The sequence below is a fragment of the Patagioenas fasciata genome, chromosome 21, assembly GCF_037038585.1.
Source record: "Patagioenas fasciata isolate bPatFas1 chromosome 21, bPatFas1.hap1, whole genome shotgun sequence".
Lineage (NCBI taxonomy): Eukaryota > Metazoa > Chordata > Aves > Columbiformes > Columbidae > Patagioenas > Patagioenas fasciata.
In genome coordinates this window covers 457,914-485,892 of record NC_092540.1, presented here as the reverse complement: position 1 = coordinate 485,892, position 27,979 = coordinate 457,914, and the positions used below count along the sequence as shown (strand labels likewise).

At 56.2% G+C, this 27,979-nt stretch overlaps 2 protein-coding genes across 4 annotated transcripts; one reads left to right on the top strand and one right to left on the bottom strand.

The window, feature by feature from the left end:
- Positions 1 to 325: 325 nt before the first annotated feature.
- ILRUN (inflammation and lipid regulator with UBA-like and NBR1-like domains) lies at positions 326 to 23,592 on the bottom strand. Its single transcript, XM_065854331.2, has 5 exons — positions 23,366 to 23,592; positions 12,594 to 12,748; positions 8,595 to 8,792; positions 6,346 to 6,674; positions 326 to 3,669 (listed from the first exon to the last, which is right to left on the bottom strand). The coding sequence occupies exons 1-5, from the start codon at positions 23,521 to 23,523 to the stop codon at positions 3,634 to 3,636; spliced, it is 876 nt and encodes a 291-aa protein (XP_065710403.1). The 5' UTR covers positions 23,524 to 23,592; the 3' UTR covers positions 326 to 3,633.
- A 131-nt stretch (positions 23,593 to 23,723) lies between these two features.
- Positions 23,724 to 27,885, top strand: SNRPC (small nuclear ribonucleoprotein polypeptide C). Of its 3 annotated transcripts, none has more exons than XM_065854826.1 (6): positions 24,304 to 24,412; positions 24,652 to 24,694; positions 25,123 to 25,231; positions 26,116 to 26,205; positions 26,736 to 26,840; positions 27,521 to 27,885. In XM_065854826.1, exons 1-6 carry the CDS (start codon positions 24,405 to 24,407, stop codon positions 27,643 to 27,645), a joined length of 480 nt encoding a protein of 159 aa, XP_065710898.1. In that variant the 5' UTR covers positions 24,304 to 24,404; the 3' UTR covers positions 27,646 to 27,885. The 3 variants fall into 3 exon arrangements, with proteins under 3 accessions (XP_071673995.1, XP_065710898.1, XP_065710897.1); XM_065854825.1 differs by having other exon boundaries at positions 26,113 to 26,205; XM_071817894.1 differs by lacking the exons at positions 24,304 to 24,412; positions 26,116 to 26,205; positions 26,736 to 26,840; positions 27,521 to 27,885 and adding exons at positions 23,724 to 24,094; positions 24,180 to 24,258 and having other exon boundaries at positions 25,123 to 25,140.
- Positions 27,886 to 27,979: the final 94 nt, after the last annotated feature.

The following is a 27,979-nucleotide window of genomic DNA, read 5'->3' as shown; positions in this document are numbered from 1 at the left end:
CGTCATCTCACACCGGCGACCCGGCCTGGGACGCAGGGACGCCCGCTGCTGCGGTGACCGGGCAGGTCTGGGCCGGCTCCGTGCACCCGTGGGACCCCCCTCCTCATACCCAGCCGTGTGGAGGGGAGGAGGTGTTGGACTAACTCAGGATGCACTGAGGGTGTTAACGTGGTCTGGGCAGAAGCAGGTCTAGAACTGGGGTTAAGGACACTGTGCCTTAGTGACTCAAACCACTCGAGACAGAAGCAAGCAGGGGACATTTAACTACACAGTGACACGTTCAGAAGTTTTTGCAGATTCAGTAAAACTCTCAACAGCTACAGAATGTTTTTTTCTGTGTTAATTTAATCATACAAATATTCATTTATACATTAAGGAAACAGCTTCCTTTATTTTGACCCCCAATGTGCTATCATAGGACTTCTCCCAGACTCAACCAGGCAACACACCACCTGCTCTGCACAAGCACTCCCGCAGAGGCCGGACGGGCTGCAGCACCCACGCACTCGCACACGCAAAAATAATTAAAACACACAACAGAAAGCCGGAGGTGGGACAGCGTGCATTTCCTACCGCAGAGCCCCGACCCAGCGCTCCGGATGGGACCGCGGCGTGGGCTGGGTCCGGGGATGCTGTGTTTGCCTGGGCTGCCGCTGCCCAACCTGTACTGATATTAGCGGGGTGGTGCCACAGCCACAGCGCTCAGCGCGGCCCGGGACCCGCTCCAGAGCCCACCAGAGATGTTCTGCGTTGTCTTTGCCCTGGGGGGTCAGCAGGCTCCCCCCGGTTCACCAGCCCCAGCCAGCGAGGACGAGGACTCCCCGCCGCCCACAGGCCCCAGTTGTGCGTTCCCAGCTCGGCGGGGCTGGGTTTCCTGAGCCAGCGCTCAGGCTCCCACAAGAGCCGCGCTCTGCACTGCACAACCAGCCCAGCTGTCTCCCGTAGCTCACGGTGACAACTCCGCGAGTTCAAAGCACCAGCCCTACAGAAACCAACGCCACCTGGACAAAGCTTTGCTGAACTCATCTCAAATCCCCCCCTTTCAGAGCTGGAAACCTGACAGCAAGAGCAATTTGAGGGCTGGCTGCACCACTAAGCTCCAAGGAACCAAGGAGATGAAACCACCTTTGGCCTCAGCATAACAGTTTCTACTTGATGAGAAACCCAGAGGTAGAACCACCAGCTCAAACGCAGCGCGAGGCCGCGGGTGCCGCAGCAGCGCGGTCCGGCCCTGCTCCCCTCACGCCTCACCCGGACACGCCTGAGCACACCGCTCAGAGAACGCTGTGCAGAGCGGGGGTGCCCTCGCTCTGGGGAACACGCGACTGGGGGCGCATGCAAGGTTTGTTCTCAAGAGAAGGAAAAGCTGGGTCCTAGAGGAGCGGGGCACACGAAGCCGCAGCCGTTGCACAGAGATGAGAAAGCCAGCGCGGGGCGTTGAGCTCAAGGGTCTCCCGGGTGCCTTGGCTGACACAGGGCAAGGGCCGCCGCACCAGCCACAACACGCGTTCTCAGACCTCGATTCTTTCTCCCTTTCTACAATGCAGCTGGTGAAAGGAGCTCAAAGACCAGCGGTCGCCCTGTTCCTCAGTCTCCAGCGCTCCAGCCGGGCAGCGGCAGAGCCGCGGGGGCTGTGACAGGTGCGTCTGCGTCCTTGGAGCTCGTCACACGAGCCGCCTGTGCGGAAAGGCGGGAGCGGAGAAAGCCCACCTGCCCGCGGTGCCCTCCAGCGACGCAGAGCAGAGCTCATCCAAGGGCAAGTGACCTCCCGGGATAGGAGAGAACGCCGCGGCCGCCCCAGGGGCAGCGCCGCCATCCCAGGCTCCGCTCGGATCCAAGCGCCCTCCCAGCCCCCGGAACTGCCGAGACAGACCCGGCACTCGCCGAACGACAAGTACGCACGTTATTTCTTACATGTTACTTGTCCTTCCCAGCAAACAGATCTTTGAAGAGAGACTTCAGATAACAGGGACCTTCAACAACTAAACCTCTGAAATACAAACAAAAATCTATCGCCCAATTCTCTCTCCGTTGGACGCAAGTAACTCCTGCTGTCTTCTACAAGATCCATCTGTGTGCGCCAAGATAAGAGAGTCCTTGGTAGCTACAAGTAAAATTAATCCCCCATTCAAAACCAACCAAGAAAGCAGAGCCAGCCCAGGGCAGGCAGCGTAGAGGAGGCGCTGTGCAGCCCCCCACCCTGCTGGGACAAACAGCTGAGAGGCCGGGAAGGAGGGGGCGAGAGCTTTGCATATTCCTGTTTCTTTGGCAGACGGCCGCTCCAGCCTTGCTCGCGTTTCTGAGGACCGTGTCCCCTCAGCAGCAGCCCCGGGGGGACACGGCACCTCAGGAAGCCACCGCAGCACCGGGGCCACTCTCCCTCTCCTCACCCTGGACCTTCTCAGTCTGTAACTGGAGGAAAAGCCACTGGAGGAACAGCAGAGCAACCCAAACCTCTAGGGGAGCCCTGGAGAGCCCACCTGAAGGGAAGAGCCCGAGCGAAGCCACGAGCCGGGACGATAAAGGCAAATGAATACAAGGCGATGGGATCCAGCTGCTGATGCTAACGCTTGCTCCGCATTCGGAAATGCAAACAATCAGCCTCTAAGCTAATACTTTATCACAGGAGAAATGAATTCAAACTTATATTCTGTAAGAGAGAGATAGGAGATTCAAAATTAAAAGGACAAGACTTTTGTAAAGCTTTGCAACTACTACCAAGTGAATTACGGCTACAGAGATTCCTCTTGGCACAAGACTGATGCGCTTGTGCGGTTGCTCTAGGCACAGCTACTGTACATCAAGAGTTAACAAAAGGTATTTTAAAACGCTAACCACACAGGACAGCTCTGGAACTTTAATAAACCTGCTTCTCGCAACTACGGGTATGGATCTGTGTGCACTGCGGGAGAAACGGGCCCTCCGTGCTATCCCGGAAGGCCCAGAGTCTCTCCCCGACTTTGACACCCTGGTCTTCAGCGCGGTTCCCAGCGACACGCGGGACAACCAACAGCAAAGAAAAAGAAACAAGAGGAGGTCGAAAAGTTGGTAACTAAAAGCAGCAGATGATGTTAAAAACGCAGAGCTGGGTGCAGCCCCAGCCCGCCCCAGAGAACAGCCTGGCACACCGAGTGGCCGCACAACCCCGGAGGATGCCAAGCAAATTCCCGCTCGGTAGCAAGCAAAACGACAGTTCCACAAAAATGCACGCTGTCCCTTATTAAAAAAAATCTGAACAAGAAACAAACAGAAATTAAACATTTGCTCAAACTACAACCGCTCTGTAGGCAAAATATTTTTTTAAAGATGGCTTTTTCATTTTCATTTTTAAACTTTTTAAGCTACCTAATTATGTGAGAATGATTTCTAAAAACCCCACGGTGTCGGTATATTGTCGTTCTCATAGCATTAAGCAACACTCCTGAAATCCAGCATTCACACATGCATACTTAGGTTTCGCGTTTTGCTCTGGAACAGCTAGTCTTAAAGATACTGGGCTTTTGTTTTCTCTTCTTTATCCAGACCGGGGCAGAGGAGCGGCTCCGCGCTGCGTCCGGCTGCACGGGATCCGCTCCCTTCCCCAAAAGTCACTTCTTTGTTAAATTCTCCTCTTGGCGATACCCGTTTTGTGTTTTAAGACTGTCCGAAGGGATAAGGACCGTGGAAACCCTGAAAGAAAGTTGGAGACATAATCAATGTCAATAGGCAAGAAATAAAAGTCGATCAGCGTTTGCCTACAAATACCGACCATCCCGTCCCAGCGCTGTGAGACCAAACACAGCAAACGCAGCAAACGCAGCCCAGCGGGGCCTCGTCCGCAGCCCCCGAGCAGGGGCCGGTGCGCGGAGCCGGCCCAGCCCTGCCGGACGGCACCCACTTACCTCCCAGCCACCGCGACAACGGGGCCACCGGCCACAGGGGGACCCGTGGATCTTCTGCAGCACAGCAAGAACCCCCGAGAGGTGCTAAAACCCTGCGAGGCCCCGCAGCTGCAGCGGCACCGTTGTACGGATTACCGCCAACAGCGAGGTGAGAGGCTGCGGCTGGTAGAGAGTCCTTAAAAAACAACCAAGGTTTGGAAACCTGCACTCCCACAGCCGCCACTTTCACTCCCTCAGGATAACACACATTTCCCTCAAGTGAAAATCAACCTGTCTTGCTACAGAACCCATCTTCCTTCCCTTGCCTCCCAAAACGAGTTGCCTAAATGACAGATCTAGCAACAGGGCTCGAATGAGGTGGCAAAACACAAGACCATGGTAAAATGAAGCATCTATCAGCAGCTCTCCGAACACAAGCAGGAGAGGAGGATTAGCAGCCAATTAAACAGGACATCTCATCAGCTGTGTGGGAAGGGAGTTGGGGAACTTGGAAACTGCTGTTTGCAGACAGAAATGCAGGCAAGCGACGGGAAAACAACCACGCTTCTGCCCCGGGAATACTGCGCTCCCGGTTTGTAACGCTGCTCAAAGGGAACACCTGCAGATTCCAGCACAACAGTGCACGCCACAGAGAAATCTAGAGACTGAGATACACAGTGGTCCTGAGACACAGTCACTGCCACACGGGGAACAGCAGAGAGGAACGTTAAAATAATGAGAATAGGTGCAAAACATCCTCAAAGCGCGCAGAAGGAAAGCAATGTCTCAAGCAAGATCCACCGCCGCGGGGTTACGCTACTGAACTTGTTCTGCAGAAGAAAACCAGGATTTGTTGCAGATTACCTGTACACTCATTTGCCAGAATCTGCTTTATCCTTCAGTTACCTGCCCATTAGAGTTTGTTTGCAGACACTGGCAAACTCAAACCCCAGAGAGGCTTAAACACGAGCTGCTCCGCTGGCCCCGCACCCTGTGTCACAGGCAGAGCCCCACTGGGGACACCGGCCAAGGCGTCTCCATCACCCCCAACATGCAGAACCAGCACAGTTCATCAGTACCGAGTCCTCAGCTTACACAGGCAGTTCAGCACGAGTCTTGTATGCAGGGACCAACCCTGTTAACCTCAGCCTCAGGGAAACCCTCTGCATCTTCAGATGCTCCTTTCTGCAGCACCTAATGTAAAGCTACCCAATTATGTTAATCGTGTGTTAATTAAAATGAGAATTTAGCTCACCTTCAGAGCATCAGATTACTAAGCACATACGGCTTTGTAGCACTTGCTACCCCGCTCTCGACAGGCTGACGTCTCTCGAGCTTTGCCCAGGAGCAGCACAGTGTGCTGCCAGGGCAGCTCCCCCGGTGGGATCCACCTCACCAAGAAAAGCCCCAGATCTCTGCTTTTGGCGTTGTCACTTACCCACGAGATTCATCAGTGTACACGAGAACTTACTAAACGAAAACCACTTGTTTCTTTTCTTTAGGATGGAGTGCAGACTCGGCTTAACATCATAAAAGGGTGATTTGCAGTTTCGAACAGTTAATCCCGCGCATGCCACCAGTTAAAACAGTAATAAACGCGCAGCCTGGTGCAAAGCGGTCACTAAAGATGATCAGCTGGCGAGGACAGGCAGTTCAGCCAGGTAGGAACTGAAGTGCTCTAGGTGAACTAACATCAGGGCTTTATTAAGTCATTCAGCAACCATTCAGCCTGCTTAAAGTACAGTGAAGCATTGTTAAAGGGTTTTAAAAATCAAACTAGTTTGACATATGACAGTACACACCTACACACACTGGCTGCATTAACAGGTGGATTCTGAATCGTAAATAATCCTGCAATTCATTTTTCACACACAAGCAAATAAAAATGGTCAAAATATCACTCTGGCTCATATAGCATCCACCAAGCAAGCTCTTGAGAGGCTGAATGTACGGATCCTTTAGAAGTGACCTGCGGTTATAACAAGACAAGGTCACAGGCAGGAACAGTTCTGTGATCGACTGTTCCTGACCGGCGGCTTCTGGGGTCACAGCGTGAGCTCTGTGGTGGCCCCACACCAGCTACAAAGCAGCTCTCTGGTTAACTGGAGGTTTTGGGGAGTGGTTATCGTTACTCTTGTCAGGACCACGTAAAACTCAGGACACATCTAGAGAGATATTTTGACTTATTTGCACATGCAACTGGAGCGGGCTCCAGCCGCTAAGAGTCACAGCACCCAGACAAGATTATATAGATTTTAAGAAGGACTTGAAGCGAAACCAAAAAGGTGGATCTGGTAGAGTCTATCAGAAGCAAAATATTTCAATACAACATGAGGAGCTGGCAGAGTCAGACAGTCAAATTGGAACCTTCCTCAGCAGGTCTGGCAGAAGCAGAAGGGAAGGGCTTTGCAGTTTGTACCGAAGAACTACGCCACGCAGCCCAGGCTCAGCACTACCCGTTCTCCTGCTCCCCCAGGGCACCTACCTTACTGTACGTCACTACCGACAAGTTGTTCGAGTGACTGCTGGGGGACAGATTTACAGAGTTTTGTGACAGTCCGTTCTGATCTTGTTCGATTTGGTCAGGAGCAGGCCCCCATGTGTTTTTGCTGATTGTGCCTAGCTCGGAACCCCCAGGGTCTTTTAGGTTGTTTTCGTCTGGTTGCCTGTTCTTCTGTGGAGAGGCGAAGGGGTTAAAGTTTCCTTCTACCTTGCGATGCGGTTGCGTGTTGAACTCTGTTTCGAAGGACGACAGCTGCTGCGTGACGCCCAGGAGTCCTCCCACCTCCACGCTGAGGATCACCCAGATGACATCTGCGGAGAAGGAGACACTCGATGGAGGTGCGGACGAGAGGGCAGAAGGAGAAAATCAGAGCATTGATACCGGCAGAATGAGAAACACATTTAAAGCTCTCACCCAACGGGCGTTTGCCTCTTGTACACAGGTAAGATTGCCATTTTACTTACCATTTCATTTACACTTAATGCAAACATTATGGCCTGTTTAACTAAATACATTTCTTGGTATGCATTCAAATTCAGTTTTACTGCCTTCACCCTGCCCCCTCTATTAAATGTGCTCCAGTTTTGTTGTGCTGCACAGAGGGAGAATTAGACCAGCAGCAATCCCTTCTCTCACCCCAGCAGGTCTAATAGCAGCGCCCACGGCCCACGGCCGTCCCCAGGCTGTCTGCAGACAGTGTTCCAGCACGGGGCGCTGCTGGGGGGTCAGCGGGTGCTGCTGGTTTTAGCCCCATCACCCCCAGCACCGCTCACCGGCCGCAGCTCTCCCCAGTTTAACAGCACCGCGCTCCTCGCCTGGCGCTTGCCCACCCAAATCAGCACGGCAGGAGCCCAGCCTCCCACCGCCCAGCATGGGGAGGTCCCTGCATGCACCCCCCAGTTCATCCCATTCCCCCCGCACACACCCCCCAGTTCATCCCATTCCCCCCGCACACACCCCCCAGTTCAGCCCAGTTCCCCCACACACCCCTCCTAGTTCAGTCCAGTCCCCCTGCACACACCCCCCAGCTCAGCCTCAGTTCATCCCAGCTCCCCCGCACCCCCCCGCCCAGTTCAGCCCAGTCCCCCCGCACACACCCCCCAGCTCAGCCCCAGTTCAGCCCAGTCCCCCCGCACACACACCCCCCAGTTCAGCCCAGTCCCGTCCCCCCCACCCCGCCCCAGTTCCCCCCACGCGGCAGCACCGCAGCCCCCCCTGCTGGCCGCGTTCGGCGCCAGCCGGTAATTGCACAAGGGCATTAATTAATTAATGATCTCGGGGAGGGCAGCTTGGGCTCGCAGCTCGGGAGCCAAAGGCATTTTAATCTGTACGTCTTTTCCAAGATGTGACACTTCGGGAAGTTCAGCGAGATCCCAGCCTGTTGCTCGGCAGCTGGGAAAAGCTCGGCTTTGTAAAGCCCCGTGGCAGGAACACGCACTGGACGGGCCTTTCCCGCCGCGCAGGGACTCCTGCCCGTCCTCCAGGGACACGCTGCGTCCCCTCCTGCTGCTGCGTCCCCTCCTGCTGCTGCGTCCCCTCCTGCTGCTGCGTCCCCTCCTGCTGCTGCGTCCCCTCCTGCCGCTGCATCCCCTCCTGCCGCTGCGTCCCCTCCTGCCCGCTGCAGCGGCAGCTTTGCTGACAGCTCCGCCAAACCCCGTGCTGCTGAGCACAGCGCTGAGTGCGACTGTGACCGCCAACACCCCTCACACCGCGTCACCCAGGACGCCCCGACCACCACAACACACACAAAGGTGCTGTTGGGACAAACTACAGCTGGCTAAAAACGACTGAAAGACTCCAAATGACTGAAGACGGTGGTGGCTCAGGCTAAGCCACCAGGCAGAATATCAAAAAGTGGTTTTTAAACAGGGAAATGGTTCACAGTAGATACACCAAGTTACACTATTAAAACCTGGAATTTAACTGCCCTGATGAGGTTTTCACCCCTTAAATGGAGTTTTAAGCCCATATGTAGTTCATGATGTTCAGCGCTGGAAAACCAGGAGAGAATCCTGACAAGAGCCCCTGGGAAAGAGGCTCTGGGAGAACTGTGCAAGCGCCTTTGTTTTTCAGAGCTTCGTGTAATCTCGACCAGTGTTTAGAAAACTGTTCTGCGCTGACCGAGACAACAAAGCAGCTCCCTGATGTCTCCTCTGCTCTGTGCTCTGTCGCTCTCTGAGCGCGCAGGGCTCTGCCCGCACAGCCGGTTATGGGGCGCAGGGCTCACTCACCTCCGTAGTACAGTCCCGTGGCCGTGCACATGCGCCACTGTCCCTGATACATTCCAGCTGTGCTGGGGCTGCACATCTGCACGCTGACGTCGGCCATCTCCTGGGGCTCCAGGGACCGCACCATCACCATGTTCACGTGCCCAAACTGGTCTCCCCCAACGTACTTCAGGCAAACGCCGGGGGGCCATGCCTCTGTCCCTGCGGGCAAACAGAGACAGTTCTGACCGTGCACCAGGAGCGGCTCTGGGTCTGTGTCAGGCTGCATGGAACACAGTTGTTGAAACAGTCGTGCAATTGTTGAACCGCCGAAGGAATACCACGACACACAGAACTCAGTGACATGCTCAAGAATACAGTTTTGAGACAAGGCTTAACTGGTCCATTTTCAGACTAGCAGGACAACTTGTACTTTTATATTTTGAATAATCTCTAGGTCGTCTTTACATAGAAAAGTTCTCTAAGGTAGTGTAATGGCTGGAAAACAGATCAGCATGACCAACACGCACACACGTTACCCACGCCAGGGACGAGATCAGCTCACACCGAGGGGTTCGCTCCCCCATCATTTTTTCTGCCTCCCCACACGCAGCTCCCGATCCTTACCACATCGGGACACACGTCACTAACACCGAGTGCTGGGAACATTTTAGTTCAGCAATTTTTTTTTTTTAAGCTTGTTCAGTCTGAGGAGAAACCAATAGTGTGAACTATAGTTGAGGAGCTAGTACTATTCTCTAAGTGGATTTTTTGCCCTCTTGCACCCACCCTTCTCCCAGCCTCGTGCAGAGGTAGAAAGGACGGTGAACATCCCGTTTATTTGAGTGCTCAGACTGCAGACAGCGGGCCGGGCAGCGCGAGCTGGCGACCTGCAGACACAGAGCGGGGAGCGCGCGCGGGCGCAGCCCTCGCCCAGGACAACGAGCCCTGGGCTGACAGAGAGAGACTTGGAAAAATCAGTTCAGCAGAATTCTCTTCTGCTTCTTCCCCAACGGCGTGGCATGACAACGGCTTTAAGAACACCTCCTGCTTGGGTAAGGTGGATTGAAAAGCTGAGGAAAGCCTGGCCCCCTTGGTATCTAGTCTGAGATGAGAACGGCGGGTGCCGATCGGACCGTGGGTTCCCCCAGCGTCCTGCTCAACAGCCTGCCCGCTAAGCTAATCCCTGCGGATACTCAGGGAAGACACGGCAGGGACTGCTTTTCTACTCGAGTCCCTGCTCGTGAACTCGCAGTCTGGCAGGAACCAGGATGCGAAGAAGCGCCGTGGGACCCTCGGAGCGGTGGCTCCGTTGCTGCAGATGGACACGGCGCTGAGAGGGAGCGGAGGCCGGGTTGACCTCAGACCGGCGTGCGAGAGCTGACCACCAAGCCCCAGCTGAAAAGGCTGGCAGCTCAGCAACACGGTGCACTTTCAATAATTTATGTGATTTTTATCAGTTCTAATGGCTCTAGGCCTGCAAGGTGCCCAGAACGCCCCATAAAATGAAGCGATGGTTACGTCGCTGTTCAGTGCGCTCGTCTCCCGTCTCTGCTATCTGTCCCGCAGAGCCGGCAGCAGCTGGGGCAGAGTGGGAAGAGGAAATGAGTCTGTTAGATCCTGCTGCTCCCTCAGCCACGGTTCCACTATCCAAACTGGCCTTTTGGCAGCCAAGCCAAGCACTGTCCTGGAAGATATCAGAGCAGGGTATCAGTTTTAAATAACATCTGAAAACCTGACTGAACCTGGCTCACTGCTCGCACGCCCAAAGCCGACAACCTCTGAGCCTGTCGGTCTCGTCAGACAGCGAACGCTTGGTGACACACGCCTCAGGTATTTCGTGTTCTAGAACTGAAGTCGTTTAATCAAAGGCTCCAGTAGAGCTGTTCAAAACCTTGGCTTTGCTTCAGTTGTCTACCTAACGAGCAGATATTATCTGGAAACACTATAGATCTTTGATATTATACCTTAATTAAACCATAAAGTGGTTTTAAAACGCTACGGTCCTCCTTAAACTGCAGTCGGAACAGCTCGTGAAGTCGCGTTAACCGAACGCCTCTCCACGGGTCCCGCAGACCAGGCCGCCAGCACCGCCCTCGGGCACAGACCCGTTTGAGAAGTCGGGCTTCACCCCACACAGAAGCCAAAACAAATGATGGCCTTGCCAGGAACTTGTAAGTCAAGATTAACTCCCTTTCCTCATTTTAGAGGCCCATGGGTTTCAGAAGGTCAAACGTTCCAAGAACAATGAAACGCTTTTTGAACTAGGATGTTAAATTAAGGCTGGATTTGCATGAGGAACAAGAGAAGGAGGAGCCTGAGAGGAGCAGGACAAGACTGTAGTGATAACACAGATTAAGGTCCTAACAGTGGGGAAACAAGACCTGTCCAATTCAGTACATTTGGAAGACCTGTACTTGAGACAGGCAGAAAAAAACTGCCAGTTTTTCACATTAGTGGAGTTTACACAAGGTACAAAGTCAAACAAACGGAGGCAGAAAACGTAAACTGAAAGATTTAAGCCCTTTCTCTAGAATAAAGTCTCTATGAATGGTTGTTCTTAAACACACGCACCTTCTCCTCACGCTCACGTGCTGGTGAACACTGCTGGATCTTTAGTTTTAGTCTCTGTTACACTTTGATATTCAGCACAAATCTGCACAGCGGTTATTTACAAGTTGAAATACAAACAGAGCTGAACTTTACTCATGATGATTCATGATATCGTGCCTCGTTGTGCCATCATTCTTCTTCACAAAAGTGCAAGCAGGTCAATTAAATTCAGACACACAGCTCAGCCATTCAGGCAACATCCTGTCACCACAACACGGGAACACAAGGTCTGTTCCCCTTGCACCCATGGATCTCATTTTCCTCTATTTCCATTAAAAACAAACCAAACTTCCATAAAACAGAACAGCAAAACCCCCAAACCTTGCACTCGGATTTCTATCACCTGTCTACAGAGGTTCCCTAGAGCTTGTGTGGTGGCACGAGGAACAAGAGCGGGGGGCTGATCGAGCCACCCCACAGCAGCTCTGCTGCCCCACACGTGTCCCACTGCAGCCCCACAGCAGCTCTGCTGCCCCACACGTGTCCCACTGCAGCCCCACAGCAGCTCTGCTGCCCCACACGTGTCCCACTGCAGCCCCGCAGCAGCTCTGCTGCCCCACACGTGTCCCACTGCAGCCCCGCAGCAGCTCTGCTGCCCCACACGTGTCCCACTGCAGCCCCGCAGCAGCTCTGCTGCCCCACACGTGTCCCACTGCAGCCCCGCAGCAGCTCTGCTGCCCCACACGTGCCCCACTGCAGCCCCGCAGCAGCTCTGCTGCCCCACACGTGTCCCACTGCAGCCCCGCAGCAGCTCTGCTGCCCCACACGTGCCCCACTGCAGCCCCGCAGCAGCTCTGCTGCCCCACACGTGTCCCACTGCAGCCCCGCAGCAGCTCTGCTGCCCCACACGTGCCCCACTGCAGCCCCGCAGCAGCTCTGCTGCCCCACACGTGTCCCACTGCAGCCCCGCAGCAGCTCTGCTGCCCCACACGTGTCCCACTGCAGCCCCGCAGCAGCTCTGCTGCCCCACACGTGTCCCACTGCAGCCCCGCAGCAGCTCTGCTGCCCCACACGTGTCCCACTGCAGCCCCGCAGCAGCTCTGCTGCCCCACACGTGTCCCACTGCAGCCCCACAGCAGCTCTGCTGCCCCACACGTGTCCCACTGCAGCCCCGCAGCAGCTCTGCTGCCCCACACGTGTCCCACTGCAGCCCCGCAGCAGCTCTGCTGCCCCACACGTGTCCCACCGCAGCCCCACAGCAGCTCTGCTGCCCCACACGTGTCCCACTGCAGCCCCACAGCAGCTCTGCTGCCCCACACATGTCCCACTGCAGCCCCGCAGCAGCTCTGCTGCCCCACACGTGTCCCACCGCAGCCCCACAGCAGCTCTGCTGCCCCACACGTGTCCCACTGCAGCCCCGCAGCAGCTCTGCTGCCCCACACGTGTCCCACCGCAGCCCCGCAGCCTCACCTGTGTTCTGTATCCTCCAGGTTTTCGTAAACTGGGTATCGGGAGGGATGGACTCCCCTTCACCTATGGTGACATCTTCAACGAAGGACATGGAGGGGACGTTGATATTTGGACTCTCAAAATCATAGTAGGCTCCGATGGCGGCTTGTAGATTCCTAGAAAGCAAAGCAGTGGATTACAACCTAAAGTACAAGCGGTTCAGGTCCTTGTCGCAGGTTTCTGTATGTCACCCTGAACAGTTACACAAGTACTCCCCAGCCCAAATTAGCTCTGCTGCTCATGTTTTCCTAAAGCTTTTCTCCCTATCACACACGGATTCTCCAAGATAACAGAGCTCAAAATACAGCACTGCGCTTGCCAGGGACACTGCTCTAGAGAACTCTTCTACTCCACTTGATTTCCAGTGGAAATCTTGGAACCCACGAGTCTTGGGGAGTTCTGCCCCATTAGCTCCTCAGGAACTTTGCCAAAAAGTCCAAGAGACACTGAGGAATGCAGTGTAAACATCCAGGAGGTTTCTTCACTCCAGCCGTGTTCAGAAGGAATGAACCTCTCTTTTATTTGGGCACAAAAGGTCCAAAGGAGCACAGGAGGAACAAACCACAAAGGACGCTCTCGTGATAACTCCAGGGCCAAAGGGCGTCAGTAGCCGCGGATAACAACGCGGGCCTTGCTGCTTCAGAAACATGTCATGTGTGAGCCACGGGTGCTTAAGGCTATTTATTAATCATTAAAGCGCCTGCTCATCTCTGGCAGTCACAGCTCAAAGGAACTTATAACCCATCTGAGTCAACAGTTCTGCTGAACAAAGACCAATGACACTGGAAGTCTGTGATGCATTGAGGATGTTCAGAAAGCCACAGATGCTATTGATTCCTGAGCCGTGGTGTAACAAAAACTCTATGATAATTAATTTGCAAAGAGGAGCAGTCGAACAGGAAGAGGATGAGTCCCCGCTGCCGTTCCGCGATACGCTATTAAGTTATTAGGTAAGTGTCTGGCAAGTCCTGTAATTCCTCTGTGTACACGTGTCTGAGGCTGCGGCCCTGATTTCATGTTGTGAGTAGGTGCTGTGAGTGGAGGCGAGTACAACCTCACCAGAAACAACGGGCTTGGTAACTGGTTTTCATTCATTAGTACAAAAACCTGGGCTGCTTTTGTGAGTAGGATGAAAAACCCCAACCCTCAGGAAGCGGGGAGCACCACCTACAGCAGAGGCACACGGAGGCTGCACCGAGCAGAGCGACACGCGCAGGGCTGCACGGCGCAGCACGCGTCTGAGGCAGCGCCAGGAAGCCAAGGTGAAAGCAAGAGAAACATTCGCAGCGTGACCCTGAGGGACAGCAAACACGGGCTTTGGGGACGGCTTGCCAGCTGGAGAGCGCCTCGGAACAGCGAGCAACGACACGGCCTCCTGCTCAACTCCTGCAGCGTCCACGGAACAGAATAAAACCAGACATTCTGAGCACCCCAGCCAGTGTTCTGCACAGCGCGGCAGACCCAGCGTGGGCAGACCCAGCGTGGGCAGACCCAGCGTGGGCAGACCCGGCGCAGCGCGGCAGACCCGGCGCAGCGCGGCTGGCAGCAGGACCTGCCACAGTGGGGAAAGCAAAGAGCCCCGCGCGAGGTTTCCACGGCCAGAACAGCGAGCCCCCGGGCAGAAGCCATTACTCATCTCGAGGCGTTTTCTGCCGGGTGCCAGGGCTATATTTAACGCAGCGGCTCGGTCACACGCCGCAGAAGGGCGCGTGTCACAGCAGCCAATAAACACAGACAAGTGCTGGTTTTACGTCACCAGCCGCCTGTTGCCTGTACGCGGCACCAGATTTACATAACCGAGGCAGGGCCGTGCCAAGGGACTCCTGCTCGCTCGGCCAGCGAGCCGAGTTCAGTGTGCACCAGGATTTCTCCCTGTATTACAGCAACCCAGGGCAAACGAGCCGCACATGACAGCGATAGGGCTCTTTCTCTTCCTAATCCGCTGCTGCACAAACAGAGCACATCTTGTGAGTTACGATACTGGCATCAGTGGTAATGCAGTTTTATGGATGTGAGCGGACAACGAGGAGCGCGAGGGGCAGGTCCCTGCTGCGGGGCGCCGAGCCGCGCTGGCCACGCACCCGCAGAGCGGCGGCTGTTCGTGCCGCGGCTGTTCGTGCCGCGGCTGTTCGTGCCGCGGCTGTTCGTGCACACGGGCCCTGCCAGCTCCCCGGGTCGCGTTTCAGCGCTGCCTTTGCCACGGGGAAATGGCTCTGGGCTGCCGCAGCTGGTTAAAAACTAACTGGAGAACACATGCTGCAGAGCAACCTTGCACCGTTTGTGATCAGGTACTCGCAAACCAACCTTCCCGCTCCCACCATGTTCAGTGTGTTAATGTTTTATTTGGGGTGAGCCCTCTGTGTGTTTGCTTACATCTTGTCCTGCCCCCTAGAGAATTAAACAGAAGCTTCCAGAAACTAAAGAGAAATCGAAAGTGGCAAGAGCCAAAGTCAGGATGACAAAGCAAATCTGAGTGAAGTTCAGGCTCTTTGACACAGAGATAGGCACCCTGTGCCGCCGCAGATACCGCAGGGCTCGCGCTTGGTGCGGTTCTCGGCTTAGAAACCAGCAACCCCAGCAGGCGCCCCCGAGCCCCCAGGGTCCCGGACTGAGCGGTGCCACCCGCAGCGCGGTGACCGCAGCTCCGGGCCCCGCGCCCACCACCGCGGCACAGGGCTGGAGCGGACAGGGAACCGCGAGCGCCCACGGGAGACACGGCTTCAAGGGCAAACACGCTCCAGGCCATGAAACTGGTCCTTTTTAAACAGATTTCTCTTTTCATCTTCACTGTTGTGCCCCAGCTGTAATTTCATGTCAACTGCAGATACTTTAGGGGCAGAACAGAGAGCTCTGAGGAAGGGGTTCTCTAAAGCTTTGCTTACACATCCACACCTGCCTCACTCTGCTCCCAGGTGTGACCGCACCACACCACCCGTGCTCTCCAAACAACTCGCACAGGCCCCTGAGCCTGCCCAGGCCAGCGGGGTCACATCCAGCAGCGCCGTCTCGGCCTCAGGCGCCTCACCTCCTGCTCCAGAGCAGCCTGGGCTGCAGCAGCTCTGCCGCGCTCACAGAGCAGGTCTGACGGGATTCGGCTCCAGCTCCTGGAACAGCCTGCGATCGGCCACCCCGGCCGGGTGAGCCCCCTCACCACAGACAGCGCCAACGCGAGAGCTGCGAGCGGGATTCGGGGCAGGGAGAGGCGAGGAGGTTCCAGCTCCAGTCAATCCGCTCCGCTCCCCCTGCGGGTCTCCCATGCCCTCCCCGACTCTCGGTGTTCAGCGCTTTTCTGATCAGAGAAAGTGCTCCTTGCAGACCAAGGCTTTGTTTCCAGCCTGCAGCAATGAAGTTAAAACCTTCTCGCTAACAGCTCTGGAGATGTCCCCAACAACTCCTCAGTGCTTGCAAAGAGCTGGTTTATCTTGAGCCATCCTTCCCCTTCCCTGTCTTTTTTCCAGACGGCCTTTTGTTATGCTAAACAAATATATTTAGACACTAATTACTCCCAATTAACTAGGTCACCATGCAGTATTCAAAAATAAAAGAAACTCTCCCAAATCAATTCACCAACTAGAAGCCTCCTCATACAACCTAACTGTTGTGCAAACAAAAAGCAATATATGGGTAATTGGACTCTTTTAAAAAATTAATTGAATCAGATTCTTTTTTAGGAGAAGGGAAACCAAAGCGCTGAGGCTTTACTCGCTGCGGCCCTATGCACAACATGCACAATGTGTGATCCTTCTGTTACCAATAAAACGCCTGATTCTCTCAGGCACATTCACCCGGTCAGGTGGAGAGCACCTGGACAAACGGACCCAGCCACTTCACCGTGCAGAGCAACTGTAATAAAGCGAACGCCGAGTTCTGTCCCTCCACAGAGAGCAGAGCCAGGCAAGAGTCCAAGCCATAGGGTACGTTCACGGCATGTCCTCACACTCACATACGGCACCATGTTTTGTCATGAGAAAAGCAACTCGGCTGTTACTCTCCTGGAAACGCGCAAGGCACCTGAGCAGTGATATAAAAGCACAATAAACCCTCAAGAACACAATATGTTACGCAGAACACCTCGTACCCTTTCCGTAACTGAATTCTCAACCTTTAGAGACCTTCCTCTCGTTCTCCAAATGCGGTATGTAACCGGGCACCATCGTACCCCATCAGGTGTCCACTGCTAAAACCAGAAAGAAATGCAAAAGAGAAAGAGTGCAGTAGATGGATAATTTCTCACTCCTAAATAATGGAACATCTCAACGCGATACAGGTGGGAGAGACTAAAAATGTCTGTGGAGGACATCCAAATAAGGCAGTCCCAACGCCCTCGTGTTGTCTCAGTCTCCAGCATCGCCTTTGCTCCAGCTGTGGGGAACGGGACGGACAACCCCGCTGGCCAGGACCCCCAGCAGCGGGAGGTGCCCCAGGAGGCTGAAGGGACAGGGGAGCACACTCATCACAGCGCAGGGGAGCTCTTCCACCTGGAGTTTTCCATTCAAACGGTTCAACAGAGATGACACATGCCAATTCAGTGGAAAGCCTCAAGATGTTTGCAAGGGGTGGAATTTTAAGCATTGAACAGCTTTCAACAGACATTTCAGAAAGCAAAATTTGTGTATCAGTTACCTTCACTCTTGGCCTCTTTCACACTAAACCATAGCTTGGGAAACTACCTTAGAAGACGCTGGATGATCCAACAGAACCACTGAGGGAGGCTGGAAGTTTTAAGCTGAACTTGCACAGCTGAAGGAGGGGAGCAGGAGCAAAGTGTTGGCTAATTCAAAGCTTATGTATTTTCTCACATGAAGCCACAGAAAAACATTTCATTGTCTTAGCTGAAAACAGCCAGTTCCAAACACAAGCGGGACGTTCCAGAAGAGGAGACCTGTGGTGCTCAGAAGTGATTCCGTGCTCTCCGGGGCAGCACAAGGGGACCCCGAGGCAGCAGAGCAGGCGCAGTGCTGCAGGCTCCCCGAGGAACGGCACCGGCCTGCAGCGGGGCTGCATCACGCACCCCCGTCATGGCCACACACCATCACCGTCCTGCAGCGGGGCTGCGTCACACCACCATCACCGTCCTGCAGCAGGGCTGCGTCACACCACCGTCACTGTCACACCGCCATCACCATCCTGCAGCAGGGCTGTGTCACACCACCGTCACTGTCACACCGCCATCACCATCCTGCAGCGGGGCTGCGTCACACCGCCATCACCGTCCTGCAGCAGGGCTGCGTCACACCACCGTCACTGTCACACCGCCATCACCATCCTGCAGCAGGGCTGCGTCACACCACCGTCACTGTCACACCGCCATCACCATCCTGCAGCGGGGCTGTGTCACACACCCAGAGCAGTCACATCGCGATGGCCCAACAGCAAGGGCCTTGGGACACAACCAACCCGACCGAGCAGCTCCATGTCCCCACAGCCCCAGCAGCTGAGCCTCCCGAAGCAGCTGGTGGGAGCTCTCACCAGTGACACATCCCAGGAGCTGCTCACTGCGGCACTGACACGGGGCACGGCTCTTCCTGGGGACGTCACCTGGGCCGGCGGGGCAGAGCAGTCTGGAACCGCTGGCCCCTCGGCGTGACCCGCGTCCCCAACCCAGAACTGCCCGCGCTCGAGGGAAGGGGTCACCCAGAAACCGCCCCACAGCGGGTCCAGGCACCTAACGCAGTCCGGCCAGACCAAAATGACATCGTACCCAATTCTTCCTGCTACAGCTGTCTGCTTACTTTTCCTGTTCACGTGCACTCAATTTTTAAGTGTTTTGTAACTTGGGGCACAGCACAATTATAGTGTTTTCTATAGTCAAATATACTATATAAAATACAGGTTTCATCCAAAATGATCAGGTAAAACATTTTAGTTATTCTGGAGGTGTGAGGACTGCTTTTTTAAAGCACTAAATAAAAGCTGTCCAAGAAAACTTTTCAGTTTAATTCTATATTTTGTTTCGGTTATAGCACCAGGGGACAGCCACGTTCCACAATAGCTCAGGCGTGCTAGGGTGACATCCACCAGCTTTAAGTCAGCCACAACACATGAAAAAGGTCAAAACCCCCGCAGCCCTAGGGTGCGAACGACCCCATGTCCAGGCTCCCCCGCACGGACACAGCTCCAGGCACACGAGAAACCAACGGCCTCCGAGACCCGACTGCTTCACAAAAGCAGCCTTGAAAAGACCTTTTTCACCAGAAAGCCAGGTCAAAAAAGTCTAAGCTTTGCACCAATGAAACTTTCCCCACGCACAGTGGAAACCATCATTACCTGACACATTTCAATTAAATCTCACACCTACTAGACTAATAAAAATTCAGCTTTCTAAACAAAAGCTTAAAAAAGAATCTAAAGAAATATTACATGCCAATTACTGAAATATACATACATTAAGTCTCCCAAATTAGGAATCTCTTCACAACCGTGTTGAAATATGCATTTTAAATACAGCATCAGTAGCTACTTCAAGTCAAACGAATTCAGTTTCTCACAGAACTAAAGCAGGTCCGAGCCCCACACTGCGGCCTCTCCAATCAAAACAAAAGGAATTCCTCCTCCCTGTCACAACACAACTTCCACACCAGCTTCAGAGAGACCTGACGACTTTTGTGAAACGGGCCTTCACTGAGCGCCCCAAACCCCGCACCCCGCTCTGGGCACTTTCCTTGCGCTCGCCATCGCCCCAACAGCCGGGCTGGGCACAAGGAGCCCTGCCCGCAGCCCCACAGCCTGGGGCAGCAACGAGGACCCCTGCTCACAGCCCGGGGGCAGCAACGAGGACCCCTGCTCACAGCCCGGGGGCAGCAACGAGGACCCCTGCTCACAGCCCGGGGGCAGCAACGAGGACCCCTGCTCACAGCCCCACAGCCCGGGGGCAGCAACGAGGACCCCTGCTCACAGCCCGGGGGCAGCAACGAGGACCCCTGCTCACAGCCCCACAGCCCGGGGGGCAGCAACGAGGACCCCTGCCCGCAGCCCCACAGCCTGGGGGCAGCAACAAGGACCCCTGCCCGCAGCCCCACAGCCCGGGGGCAGCAACGAGGACCCCTGCCCACAGCCCCACAGCCTGGGGCAGCAACGAGGACCCCTGCCCGCAGCCCCACAGCCCGGGGGCAGCAACGAGGACCCCTGCCCACAGCCCCACAGCCTGGGGCAGCAACGAGGACCCCTGCCCACAGCCCCACAGCCTGGGGCAGCAACGAGGACCCCTGCCTGCAGCCCCACAGCCCGGGGGCAGCAACGAGGACCCCTGCTCACAGCCCGGGGGCAGCAACGAGGACCCCTGCCTGCAGCCCCACAGCCCGGGGGCAGCAACGAGGACCCCTGCTCACAGCCCGGGGGCAGCAACGAGGACCCCTGCTCACAGCCCCACAGCCCGGGGGGCAGCAACGAGGACCCCTGCCCGCAGCCCCACAGCCTGGGGGCAGCAACAAGGACCCCTGCCCGCAGCCCCACAGCCCGGGGGCAGCAACGAGGACCCCTGCCCGCAGCCCCACAGCCCGGGGGCAGCAACGAGGACCCCTGCCCACAGCCCCACAGCCTGGGGCAGCAACGAGGACCCCTGCCCACAGCCCCACAGCCTGGGGCAGCAACGAGGACCCCTGCCCGCAGCCCCACAGCCACCCGGGGCAGCAACGCGAGCAGGTGTTCCATGCAGACTTGTTCAGCATCACTCATCCCACCTAAACAGTCCCGACTGCAAGAACATTCACAGCGAGGGCTTTCAGGAGTTTCTCATGCGGGCAGACAGAGTCTAGACAAGTTCAGACACGTTCCCGGCCACACTATCACGTAACAGCGAGGAGCTGCAGACACCTGGATTTACCTTCCCCACAACAACGGCTCCCGGGAGCCCCGGCAGCGGCCGCACAACATCTGGGGGCGCGGGGGAGCAGCACAGCGCTCTCCCAGCCGCTCCGCCCGTGTTTGCCTCCCGAGGACAAAATATTTGGTGCCAAAACATCTTTTGGAAAAGTTCGCTTTTGGTTTTAGGCCAGAGGCTCAAGGCCTCGCTCCAGCAGCTCCCCTCTGCTGAGGGGAATCAATACAGCGAGGACGGACAATGGGCACCGCTAGCACAGAACGCACAGCCGGGACCCTCGGGAAGGGCAAACTCGGATTTAGGTAGCAGAGAGCTAAGAAGTTAGACCAGCCCACAAACAAAACTCAGCACTAATTAAAAAGAGGCAGAACTTTAGGAAAGTGTTTAATAAATAACAGGGAAAAAGACAACTCACCAAAGCGTTTAACCTGTATTTCTTGAAGATCAAGGAACAGTCTCAGAAAAGTAGGATGCATATGTCCTACCTGAAGCATTTTTGCAATATCGTTAATAAAACAGCTGGCAGTTTCTTAGTCCTGTCGCAAGTCTGCCAGAACGTGGAAGGTGCATGGAGCAAATCAGGTGCCCTGGAGAAGCGGACAGGCTTCTCAAGGCTCCTCAGGTACCTACATCGCTGCAGCCAAACGCTCTTCTTCCCCCAAACTGGCTGACCATGCTACTTTGAAATAATTCCTCTATTTCAGCAGAACCGCAAATTCACTTTAAATATGTTAAATACAATCACTAACGATACTATTGGAAGCATTCTTTCCAAAGGCCTCACAACTCAGAGTATTTACTCCACAACACGTGAAAGGCACAAACAGAACTGAGTTCAGGTCTGGAGGACACACAACAATCACCAATGAGCAGCTTCGAAAAAAGTTGTACCGAAAACTGTGGACATGGCCAAGAAGAACCCAGTTTCCCACAGAGGGCAGGGAAGGGCACCTCACCCTGCGGCCAACGGGAGAGCTGAGTGATCTCCACTGCAGGAAAGCGCCTGCTTTTAACAGGCGAAAAGCCACTTGACGGTCTCATCAAGGCAAATCATTTGCAGGACGGTGATAGAAGATTCTGACCCTAATCCTAGGCCACAAAGCCCAAAACCCAGCAACAGCTGGGGCAGTGAGGACTACACAGGGTCCCCGCGCCTGACACGAGACAGGTGTTTCTAGAAAAGGAAAATGTGTCTCAACAGCAGCTTTTGGAGTGACCAGAGCAGGGTTGGTGCATCCAGGCCGATAACCCAAAGGCCGCCCCGAGGAGCTGGAGAACGGGGCACCCCCCCCCCCCCCAAGGCTTAGCAACCAATCCTTCCACAAAGTTTTAAAAGCCATGTTTTCAGAGCCAAAATAGCCACTGAAGTTGTGAAAATAAAGCTATTTTAATCACCTAAGATTTTCTTCAACTGTAATTAAAAAAAATACTTAAAAGCCACTGGTTACAAGACTATATTTGAGATACTGTTACTTCAAAAAGAAATCAAATACTCCTGAAAAAAAGCGAGCCTCTTCACCACCAACCAGGAACGCCATGGTTATACATAGTATCTGCACAAGTAACTCTCAGGTTCAGCTCCAGGCTTCCTGCTCTCCCGAGGAGCTTTACAGAAAATAACCAACATTACACTGCAGCACTGGGAGTTTTATCCATATCGTCACCGCGCTTCTGCTGCGAGCCACCTCTGCTCCCAAGCAAGCTCCCGGGTGCCTCGGAGACCTTCTCTGCATTGTATCAGCTTACAAAGCACGTGGTGTTATTTGCTATTCCCTTACTCCCTCTGCAGATGCAGATTTGCCAATATGATTTAATATGGAGCTGCAGAAGGAGGGAAAGTTGAAAGGAAAAAGGTGACGAAGTTGTCTTGTTGCTGTTTATTAGTTCAACAACTCCGCACAAGTTTTTTCCCAACTGTTGATATCGAGACTTCCTCTTGGATTTCAAGTTGCAGACCCGAGGTTTCTGGCTTTGATATTACAGCACTAACGGTAACTGCAGCCTGGCTAAGGAACGCCTGTTCACGACACCTGAACCAACACCGCTCGCTCCCCGCCCCCAGCGCGGCGGGGACACGCGAACCCAGCGGGGGGTCCCGCCGGGGGTCCGAGGGGCGGCGGTGACACCGCGTCCGGCCCCGCAGCTCGGGCAGCAGCCGTTTCCCAACGTCCCCCGGCAGTCACGGCGCTGGCTGCACCACTAACGCGCTTTTTCACCATTATGCTGCATATTTCCCACGTTTTCCTCGAGCTGCAGCTTCCCTGAAAACCTGCCCCTGTTTTTCCCAAGGCAGCAGCAGAGACGCCCCGTAAAACCAGAACACGCGCCGAAAGCCAGGTACCTCAGCCCCCGTTTTGTGAGCAGACACGAAGTTTTTACCGAACACCTGGGTAACTTTCACACGGAAACCGCGGCAGCTCCGGCACTCGCACACCGCCGCTCCCCTACGGCTCTCCGGTTCCAGGGGCCGGGGCACAACCGCCCCCCCGGACCAGCTCGCCCTTCGCTCCGCAGAAGCGCCTCCCAGCGCGGCCGGGCCCGCCGGACACAGGCCCGCCGGACACAGGCCCGTCCTCCCGCCGCCCGTCACTCGTTACCAGCTCCGCAGCCCTTTGACCGGCCAGTTCCCGGCCTGGCGCACCCGCCGCCCGGGGCCCGCTCCGCTGCCCGCGCTGGGCCCGGCCCGCACTCACCCGCCCGGCCCGGGGAAGGGAACGGGGCCCCGCAACGAACACCAACCCCCCGGGGGCCCGGCGGCGGCGGGACGGGCCTGCGGCCTCCGCGGGCGGCAGCGCCGAGATCCCCCCGGGCGGGCGCCCCCCCCCGCCCTCCCGCACCGCGCCGGGGCCTGGGCCGCTCCCGCCGTCGCCCCCCGGCCCGCGCCCCTCCGGGCCGGCGTCCCCCGTCCCCGCACCAGTTGGTCATGTCGAGGAAGAAGGCGCAGCCGGCGGGGCTGAGCTGGAAGCCGAGGAGCCGCTGGAACTCGCCGATCAGCACGTCCTTGTCGGTGGTGCCCAGGCAGCTGAACTTCTGCATCAGCTCCGCGTCCAGGTCCACGTCCATGCCCTCCATGGCGGCGCCGCCCGGGCCGCCGCTGCCGCCGCCTCAGCGCCGCATGGGGGCGGGGGGAGCGCGGGCACGGCGGGGGGCGCGGGCACCGCCGGGCGCTGCCGCCACTGCGCAGGCGCCGCTCCGCCTCGCGCGAGGGGCACGCGGCCTATGACGCCACCGCGCTGGCGCCGGGCGCGGTGGCGTCACCCCCCGCGCGGCGCGAGGTGAGGAGGGCGGAGAGCGGCCGCGTATGCAAATGAGCGCTGTGCGTGCGTGGGCGGGGCGCCACGGGAGGAAATTTGCATAGCGCGGTCAGGCGCTGCCATATATGGAGGTGGCGCGCGCACGTGCTTACGTGCGCGCATTGGGCGCGCGCCCGCTGTGGCGTCACGTGGCGCCACCCAGCCCGGCAGCGCAAGGCCCGCTGGGCCCAGCCCGGCCGTCACCGTCACCCCGGGGCGCCTGCTCCCGGTTCCCCTCTCAGCCTCTCGGGGCCGGGCCCGGCGGCTCCGTGACCGGTAGCACCGAGTACTTCCCTGGGAGGCAGCGGGAAGTGCCCGTTCTCGCCCGGGGGACTCGCAGGTCGCCCGCTGTACGTTAATATTTCAATGTAAATAAACTCCCACTGGGTCTCGACGCAAACTGCTGCGCTACGTTAACGGATCTTCCTTCCCAAGGGCCTGCGGCCGCGCTCCAGAGGGAAACAAGACCCGGGCCGCGCCTCAGCGGCAGCGGGGGCCGCGATCGCCGAGCCCGGTGTGTTGGGGATAAAGTGTGACCGGGGACGCGGCCCTCGGGAGCGCCCGGCCCGCCCGCGCTACGGGAGCCGCCGCGGGTCAAGCGCCGGAAGGTGTCGTACGCGAGTGCGTCACTTCCTGGCGGCGCGGGCGGCGGGGAGCACCATGCCCAAGTGAGCGCGGGGAGCCGGGGCGGGCGGGGCCGGCGGCCCGGGCGGGGGTGGGGCCGGGCCGGTCCGGTCGGGGCGCGGGGAGGGCGCGGGTGTCCCGCTCGTGTCCCGCTCGTGTCCCGCTCGTGACCCGGCCGAGCCCCGGGCGCCCGTTCGGCGCGGGGCCGCTTCCCCGGGCCCGGCCGCGCTCCAGCCCGCACCGCGCACGGTGCTTTCGCAGTAACAAGAGTTTTCCCCCTCAGGTTTTACTGCGATTACTGTGACACGTACCTCACCCACGACTCGGTGAGTACGCGGGCTACATCGGGTCCCCGTCTGTAGCAAGTGCATAGAAACAAACGTACAGAGGCTAAGGGCACGTTCCTTGAAATGTTGCAACGTCCTGCTTGTTTGGCTTCTTTAATCTCCTTTGCAAAAAAGAAGCAAGGACAGGAGGAGGAGTGTGAGCGTCCTCGTTGCAGGGCAGCTGCCCTGGTGCTGTGCAGGGTTCACGGGGGCAGCTGCTGCCAGGGCAGCCCCTCCTGCGTAAACCGCGTCTCTGCGCTCAGGAGTTGTGTGAAGCCTTTTCACATCACCCCTGCTCCCACTGCTCAGAGAAACCAGCCTATTTTGTGCTGCCAAATTGCACAGGTTTAAAATTGTACAACAGTTCCCAGTAAACTTAGGGTTTATGTGCTAGAGTCTAAGCTTTGGGTTTACCTGCTCTTTCTTAGCCCTCTGTGAGAAAAACCCACTGCAGTGGCCGAAAACACAAAGAGAATGTGAAAGACTACTACCAGAAATGGATGGAGGAACAAGCCCAGAGCCTGATTGATAAAACAAGTAAGGCTAATCCTTCCATGACCCTGGATCGCTCCCCCGTTACTTCCTTTGTCTTTCCTCCCACTGCTTTTCTCCCATACTTCCCTGATGTGTTTTCCTCACTTCCCTTTTGCGCTGTTGCTCTGTGAATTGTGGCTGAAAACTTCATGCAGAATATCTGGAGCTGGAAGGGACCCACAAGGGTCATCAAGTCGAACTCCCTGCTCCTTGCAGGGCCGCCTAAAACTAAACTGTGTGACTCAGCATCATCCGGACGCTCCTTGGGCTCTGACGGGCGCGGAGCCGCGGCCGCTGCCCTGAGAGCCTGTTCCGTGACCGAGTCCCTCTCCATGCAGAGCCTTCTCCAGTGTCCCGTCTGGGCTTCCCCTGTCCTTGTGCCTGCTTTTCTCATGATACTTCCAGCCTTCCCATCTTTTGACTTTCCTTTAGTGCATCGCAGTCTTTTGAATTTCTCCTTTTCCCTTTCCCATGAGACTTTTTCATGCTTTTCCTCACCTGCCCAGGTCATTGCCTTATTTCCATTTCGAGCTGGCATGTCTCTACCTAACGATCCCAGGTGAAAGCTGCAGCTGCGAATCACGCGATATCTTTACCATTCGCCCTCCTGTTAGGTGACATTCATCAAGGAGCTCTCTAGTCTCGGCTGGAGTAATTACTGTAATAATTGTCTTCGGGAGTATCAGGTGCATCCGCCATGACAAGCAGCACGAACCAGGGATCTGTTCCGGAGTCAGAGCGCCCGGGCGCGCAGCATGACGTGAAGGACGCTCTGACCGTGTGGCATGAGGACGATTGACAAAGGAGCTTCCTCTGCTTAGTAACTGGTTTTTTCTCCTGGGATTCTTTCTTTCCTTTTTTTGTTTTTCTTTTCCCCCCCAATGTAGCGGCTGCATTTCAGCAAGGGAAAATCCCACCGACGCCGTTCTCGGCACCACCGCCCGCCGGAGCCATGATACCCCCTCCGCCCAGCATCCGTAAGCCCGCACGGCGCGGTTTGGGGTGGGAGGGCAGCGCCTCGAGCTGTGGCGCGTGTTTCCTGGGCTTGTAAAGAAAAGTGCTTTTAGCTTGCAATTGAGCTAAGAATGTCACAGTGTAAGAGGATGCTCTCTAAGAGTTTCAGCAACCGGCCTGACCTTTAGTTTGTCTCATTTTAGCAGCGTTGAGTACGTTATTAGGCTGCGTGTGAGCTGCCGTGTGGGTAGCTTGGTTAGAACTTCCAGCATGGTGGGGTTTGTGTTGTTGGAGATAGAATAGGATTTGTAACATTCTTTTGCACTTCAGACGGCTGCAGGTCCTGCAGCTGGAAATGCACTGGGTGTGCAGAGCTGGAAACAAGAGCCAGCACATTCCGGTGCACTTTTTTGGCACTCGGAGTGGGAGTTGGAACTGAAAACAGCCTGAGACACCTTGATTTTTGAAGGGTCCTGTGAACTGTAGCAAGTGCTTTGCGTTGCACGTCGTGGCTGTGTGACGCACAGTGTGTAACCGATGTGTCTGTGTGCAGCTGGGCCCCCCCGGCCGGGCATGATGCCGGCCCCACACATGGGCGGCCCCCCCATGATGCCGATGATGGGCCCCCCCCCGCCGGGAATGATGCCGGTCGGACCCGGTAAGTGTGGGAGGGGGGTGTCTGGAAGTGGGGTGCTGCGTGGCCTGGTCTGGGGGAGGTTTGGGGTCTGTTTTCCGTCCTGCTGAGGGGCGGAGCGTTGTGGCAGGGCCGGGGGTGCCGGGGGACGCTCAGGTCACAGCTCGCTCGCTGGGGACGTCGTGGCGGGCGCAGCGCGGGCGGGCAGCCCCGCGGGCCCAGCTGGGGAGGTGTTTCAGTTGGCAGGTACTATGTACACGTGAGTGCTCGTCCTTTGTCCCCTGTGAGGTGGGACCCAAAACAGCCTTAGAGCTGCGCGTTCAGCTCCTTTACTACTTGTTGAGAGTTACTGGTCCCTCCCTACAACTGCTCTGGGAAATCGTAGCTTTTCTACATCTGGTTGTAGCAGTTCAATATTTAATTGGTTAGCAGCTCTGTGTTGGCTGTGCTTACACTTTTGCACAAGGGGTACATTTCAGCGCTAAACGAATTCTGTTGTTTAAAATGTCTTTAAGATAATGTGTCTCAGAAACAATGTACCTTGAAAAGTTTTCTCAGAGCTGTAAAGGCAAACTGAAAAGTCTCTGAGTCGCTGTGCTTTGGTTGACTGGGGTTTGAGGGCTTCTCAGAGCGCGTCTGGTTGGGGCAGAGACTGGAGCGACTGGGGGAACGCGTGCGGGCTCTAACGTCCCCTCTCCCCGCAGCACCCGGGATGCGCCCGCCCATGGGGGGCCACATGCCCATGATGCCGGGTCCCCCCATGATGAGACCCCCGTCCCGCCCCATGATGGTGCCAACGCGGCCGGGCATGACCCGTCCAGACAGATAAAGGGGGAAGCGGAGCCGCCTCCTCTTGTTCGTGTCGCGATCTTCTGTACAATCCAACGCCGCAGACCTGAGTCCCTGGGATTGTGTATCAAACCGGCGTGGGGGAGATCTGGATCGCGGACGGTTTCACCTGCCTGCACCCGCGCTGGTGCTTTTGTACCTGATTTTGTTTGTTTGTTTAGTTTCCCTCCCACATTGAATGGTAAAACAACAATAAAACGTTACTGCTGGTTTACACCTGCCTGGGGATGCCTGTCCGTGGTCAATGGTTGACGTGTTTTCCAGTTACACCCAGCACTCCCGTCATTGGTGCTGGGCACAAGTCAGCAGGGATC

Coding starts and splice junctions, on each gene's coding strand:
- SNRPC (XM_065854825.1), top strand. Junction 26,206..26,735: donor ACCCCCTCCGCCCAGCATCC/GTAAGCCCGCAC, acceptor GTCTGTGTGCAG/CTGGGCCCCCCCGGCCGGGC. Junction 26,841..27,520: donor AATGATGCCGGTCGGACCCG/GTAAGTGTGGGA, acceptor CTCTCCCCGCAG/CACCCGGGATGCGCCCGCCC.
- ILRUN (XM_065854331.2), bottom strand. CDS start 23,523: ATGGAGGGCATGGACGTGGACCTGGACGCGGAGCTGATGCAGAAGTTC. Junction 12,749..23,365: donor TTCCTCGACATGACCAACTG/GTGCGGGGACGG, acceptor TTTGCTTTCTAG/GAATCTACAAGCCGCCATCG. Junction 3,670..6,345: donor CGGTAGTGACGTACAGTAAG/GTAGGTGCCCTG, acceptor ACTTTCTTTCAG/GGTTTCCACGGTCCTTATCC.